Source organism: Scylla paramamosain, unplaced genomic scaffold (genome assembly GCF_035594125.1).
Source record: "Scylla paramamosain isolate STU-SP2022 unplaced genomic scaffold, ASM3559412v1 Contig72, whole genome shotgun sequence".
Lineage (NCBI taxonomy): Eukaryota > Metazoa > Arthropoda > Malacostraca > Decapoda > Portunidae > Scylla > Scylla paramamosain.
Genome location: NW_026973737.1, coordinates 167,501 through 172,500, shown reverse-complemented (window position 1 = coordinate 172,500; position 5,000 = coordinate 167,501). Strand labels below are relative to the sequence as shown.

The following is a 5,000-nucleotide window of genomic DNA, read 5'->3' as shown; positions in this document are numbered from 1 at the left end:
TTCATCCCAGGGGCACACCACACAGGGTCAGCAACACAGATGGTGGTGGAGAGGCACCTGTGGGACGCCCAGGGGAACACCAAACACGACCTTGACAGACAGAAGAGTGAGTGTTGCCTTGAGAAAACTAGAATGATAGAGAGACATGAATATACAAAACTGTGTGTGTGTGTGTGTGTGTGTGTGTATGTGTGTGTGTAATTTTTCTATGCAGTCAAAATAGTTAGCCAGTTTTCTGTTTTCTTGGGCAGTAGACTGCGTACAACTAACTTACATATTTAAAAGACAAATTTGCCTTTTTTTGCAGGTTTATTGATGAAGTGTGGAAGAAGAGGAGGAAGGAACAATGATATTCGACCAGCTGCGGCATCTGGGGGCTTCACTTGACTGGGACAGCTGGGACATGGATGCAGCGAGAGACTGGCCTGTGTGTCTGTCTGTACATCCGTAAGCATACCTGTCCTTGTAACCTCTGACACGCACACACACACACACGCACGCACAAACAAGAAATTTCACCAAAACACTTTTCCTCGCAGTGACGGAAGCGTTTGTCCGTCCGTACGATGCTGGGCTGGTGTACCGCAAGGAGGCTCTCGTCAACTGGTGCTGCAGCCTTCAGTCGGCCATCTTGGACATTGAAGTGGACCACCTGCACCTGACAGGACCCACGGAGCTGGCAGTCCCGGGGTACAGCAAACCGGTCAGCTTCGGAAAGATGTGGGACTTCCCTTACAGACTGGCAGACTCAGGTAGGTGGTGAAGGGGTAACCAAACAGGTGTACTGACTTAATTAGGTAATAGAGGAGGGACTTCACTTTCTCCAAGACTATTTGCAAAGGCCACAGAGATACCTAGCTGGGTTCTCAAGATTAATAATGTAGAAATGTTGTTAATCTATCAGTAGAACCATTAAAACATTCTTGAAAACCTTTATTATTTCATCACGAGTATTTTTCAAGGCCACAGAGATACCTAGCTGGGTTCTCAAGAGTGTTTCTCCTGTTAATAATATAGAAATGTTGTTAATCTGTCACTAAAACTTTAAAAACATTCTTAAAAACCTGTGTAGCTTCATCTAGAGTCCTTTTGAAATAGTGGTGCTGAGGCCCCAGTGGTGAGCAGATGGTGATGCTGTTGATGATAGTGGCATATTGAGTATTATAATTAGCCACAAACACTTGGTTACTTTCATGTCTACACAGGTTCGTTCGGTGCAAGGAGTCGGCACAGGAGGCGTCCGAGGCTGTGCAGAGCGGCTGTCTCAACTTGGTGCCACAGCTGCACAGGAGGGCTTGGCATAGCTGGCTGGACAACATCACAGACTGGTGTGTCTCCCGGCAGCTCTGGTGGGGCCGCAGAATGCCAGTGTACCACATTACTGCAGCAGATGGCGAGGAGGTGTGGGTGGCGGCTGCTCGGAGGAGGATGCAAGGCGGAAGGCTGTGGAGAAGGAAGGTGTGTGTGTGTGTGTGTGTGTTTACCTAGTGTTAGTTTGGATGGTCTGATATATGGCAGAAATTTTACTTTTTTATTGTTTTTCCTTCAGTTGATATACTTTCTTTGTGTTGTATCTCCTAGTGTTCCTATTATCAGTATTACCTTGGGGCAAAGCTGTACCAAATTGTAGTTTTTCTGTACAGTTGAGGTGCAGTCCTTGTCTGTATCACCTTTATTAACCTACTCTGGGTTCCCTTCTATATTTCTGTGAGGAAAAACTGCATTATTTTATATCATTCAAGTGTGTGTGTGTGTGTGTGTTTGTGTGTCTGTCTGTCTGTCTGTCTGTCTTATTTTATTCTAATTGGATGACCTGACTTGACCTGAATATAAGGAGAAGGAGGAGGAGGAGGTAGAAGAAGAAAAGAAGAGGAGGAAGAGGATGATAAAGAGAAAGTGTGTGTGTGTGTGTGTGTGTGTGTGTGTGTGTGTGTGTGTGTGTGTGTGTGTGTGTGTGTGTGTGTGTGTGTGTGTGCAAACCCTCATTAAAAAAATAAACTTCATGTAGCAATAGATGAATAAAAGTCTTGACGGCTACGTTAATAATCGCAACTTTCCGTCTTCACCCTGTGCTCCTCCCCAGGCACACCCTTGACCTCCATGTCCACCCAGCAGGAGGAAGATCTGGACACCTGTTACTCCTCTGGTCCCTCCCTTTGCCTCGCTGGGCTGGCCAGGTCAGGGGAGGGAGAGACCATGCTCGCTTCTACGCAACGACCTTGAAGACGGGTCACGGCATCCTCTTCTGGGTGGCTCAGGTGGTCATGCCGGGACTCGACTTGACGGGGTGGCTTTCCTTTGAGGTGAGGTCGTCTGGGTCTTGGTCTCCTGGTTCTGTCCTCTCTTATTGATCTTGTTTTTGTTCCTTTGTCTTATGTATTATCACAAACTCCGGTAACTAATTGTAGGCGTGTAATTAGTCCATATATTCATTGGTATATAACTAAAATATCTGTTAATACTGTAAACTCTAGCATTACTAATCGTTTGATAAAAAGATGCAGATTTCAGAAGGCTAATAATGTTTATAGATGGCGATAGATTGAAAGAATTGACTACCTGTGTGTTACCTTTCCTTCCTCTTATGTAACGTGATATTAATTGTTACCAGTATTGCCTGTGTTATATCACCTGTGTTATATGACCCTCCCTCCCCAGACTGTGCTGCTGCATGGCCTCCTGGGTGATGGTGGCGGCCACAAGACGTCCAAGTCCTGGGGCAGTGTGATAGACCCCCTGGATGTCATCAGTGGGGTGTCCCTGGAGGTGTGTGACTTGCTGGTGCTGTGTGTTCTGTACTGGTGTTCATTGGCTGTGGTGAGCAGTACCTTGACAGCAGGTGATACATGAATATTTGTTAAAGCCTCTTACTAAGTGTATTTTTTTGAAGGAATGATGTAAAGAGAGAGAGAGAGAGAGATTTTTGAAGGAGCTAAAGAGAGAGAGAATTTTTGAAGGAGCTAAAGAGAGAGAGAGAATTTTTGAAGGAGCACTAAAGAGAGAGAGAATTTTTGAAGGAGCTAAAGAGAGAGAGAGAATTTTTGAAGGAGTTAAAGAGGGAGAGAGAATTTTTGAAGGAGCACTAAAGAGAGAGAGAATTTTTGAAGGAGCACTAAAGAGAGAGAGAGATTTTTAGATATGATGTCAAAAATTGTGTTTATAATTCTGTTTTCTCTCTTTTTTTCCTTCTTTTCATCTCTTCTCTTTTCTTCCTTTCCCTCTTCTCTACTTCAATTTTCCTTTTCACCTGTGTTCTCCTCTGTTTTTCACCACATTTCATCCCTTCCCTCCTCCCTCACACCCTCTTACCCTCTCACCACCCCCTCATGCCCTCAGGTACTGTGCGAGAGGGTGGAGGGGACCCTGAATGCAGAAGAAGTACTCACTGGTCTCGTATGAACTCTCCCACAGGCATCCCAGAGTGTGGAGCTGATGCCCTTTGGTCCACCCTGTGCTCCACAAGCTTCAGGAGTCAGTGTGGCATAGATAGATGTGGATGACTGTGGTGTCTTGTCTTGTGTGGAGTTACAAGGTTGGTGTATGGATGGGTAAATGAAGTAGAGATAAGATTTTAATTAGTGGTTTTGTAAGATTGGGTAGGAGTGCTGTTCGTCTTCATCAAGGGCTGACGTGTTGTGTGTTGAGTGAATGAGGCTGAAAATTGTGTGTTTTGGTATATGTAGGAGATAAGATTTTAATTAGTGGTTTTGTAAGGTTGGGTAGGAGTGCTGTTCGTCTTCATCAAGGGCTGACATGTTGTGTGCTGAGTGAGTGTTTAAATATATTTATAGGAGATAATATTTTAGTGGTTCTCTTCCCCAACAAGGGTTAACACATTGAAAGATTGTTGTGGGTGAGAGTAACGGTGAAAGTTGTGTGCCTTGTCTTGGTACATGTAAGAGATAAGCTATAATAAGTGTATTTGTAAGGTTAAGACAGTAGTGCTTCTCTTCCCCAACAAAGGTTAAGGTGTTGAAAGAGTGTTGTGAGTGTGAGGTGAGTGTGAAAGCTGTGTGCCTTGCCTTGCTATGCGTTTGTATATTTCTCATAGCACTTCCCTGCCAGACCACCTGTGTGTGTGTGTGTGTGTTATGTATAAAATGTAAATAAATAACTACATTTCTCGACTGATGGGAGAAACACACTTTTAAAAGGCTCTATTCAAAGTAGCACAGGTTTTTAAGGATGTTTTTATGGTTTTAGTGACAAATTAACAACATTCCTACATTACTGTCAGGAGAAACACTCAAGAAAACCTCTGCTAATCATCTTTGTGGCCTTTGAAATCAATTGTGAGAGAGAGAGAGAGAGAGAGAGAGAGAGAGAGAGCTAAACCAATTCAACTTGATATGAGAGAAAATCTAATTATCTTCCATTCCCACAGAACCGTCACCCCAAACAATGAGTGGTGGAGGGTGCGTTCTGCGTTGACAGCCAGCATGAGCGGTGACAGGAGGTGTGTGAGACGCATGACAGCTTTAGTGACAAGTTGATGCAGGCAGTGGTGCAATATTATTCCCTCAACACTCTCATTCACTTTGAGGGCTTGGAAACCACAGTGCCTTCAGATTTGTGGAGAAGTGTGTGTGTGTGTGTGTGTGTGTGTGTTTTTGATAGTTATATTAGTTGTTTAAATCATGCTGGGCTAATATCTATCCCTCTATCAATGTGTGTGTGTGTGTGTGTGTGTGTGTGTGTGTGTGTGTGTGTGTGTGTGTGTGTGTGTGTGTGTTTACCTATTGCACGAGACAGGGGAAGAGGGAAGAGGAGGAGAGGAGAGGTGCTTGGGAGATGAAAATGTATGTGTGTATGTGTGTATGAATATTTTCCCTATCATACACAAAAACACCCTTGAAATCCTATATATATCTTGCCATAGAACACACTTACTCTCTCCCACGTGCCCACTCCCTCTCTCCCACCCTCTCACCTCCCACACACCTGTATACCGCGTCCTGCAGCCTCAATGCACTCACCCCTTCTTTTCCAGCCATGGGTGC

At 44.5% G+C, this 5,000-nt stretch overlaps 1 protein-coding gene across 14 annotated transcripts in view; it reads left to right on the top strand.

Moving 5' to 3' along the window:
• The window catches only part of LOC135098656 (valine--tRNA ligase-like), a 12,732-nt gene that overhangs the window by 7,241 nt on the left and 491 nt on the right, over positions 1–5,000 (top strand). Inside the window, exons 3-11 of one of the 14 annotated variants that reach the window (XM_064001008.1) lie at positions 1–106; positions 308–447; positions 540–752; positions 1,206–1,458; positions 2,084–2,303; positions 2,659–2,839; positions 3,337–3,471; positions 4,385–4,456; positions 4,991–5,000. The exon at positions 1–106 is cut by the window's left edge and continues 27 nt beyond it; the exon at positions 4,991–5,000 is cut by the window's right edge and continues 87 nt beyond it. In XM_064001008.1, coding sequence (XP_063857078.1) covers positions 408–447; positions 540–752; positions 1,206–1,458; positions 2,084–2,303; positions 2,659–2,839; positions 3,337–3,471; positions 4,385–4,431 — 1,089 coding nt within the window. In that variant the 5' untranslated portion in view covers positions 1–106; positions 308–407 and the 3' untranslated portion in view covers positions 4,432–4,456; positions 4,991–5,000. Of the gene's footprint in view, positions 107–307; positions 448–539; positions 753–1,205; positions 1,459–2,083; positions 2,304–2,658; positions 2,840–3,336; positions 3,549–4,384; positions 4,581–4,990 lie in introns of those variants that run through there. The other 13 variants (XM_064001013.1, XM_064001012.1, XM_064001018.1 and 10 more) reach the window with 13 other exon arrangements.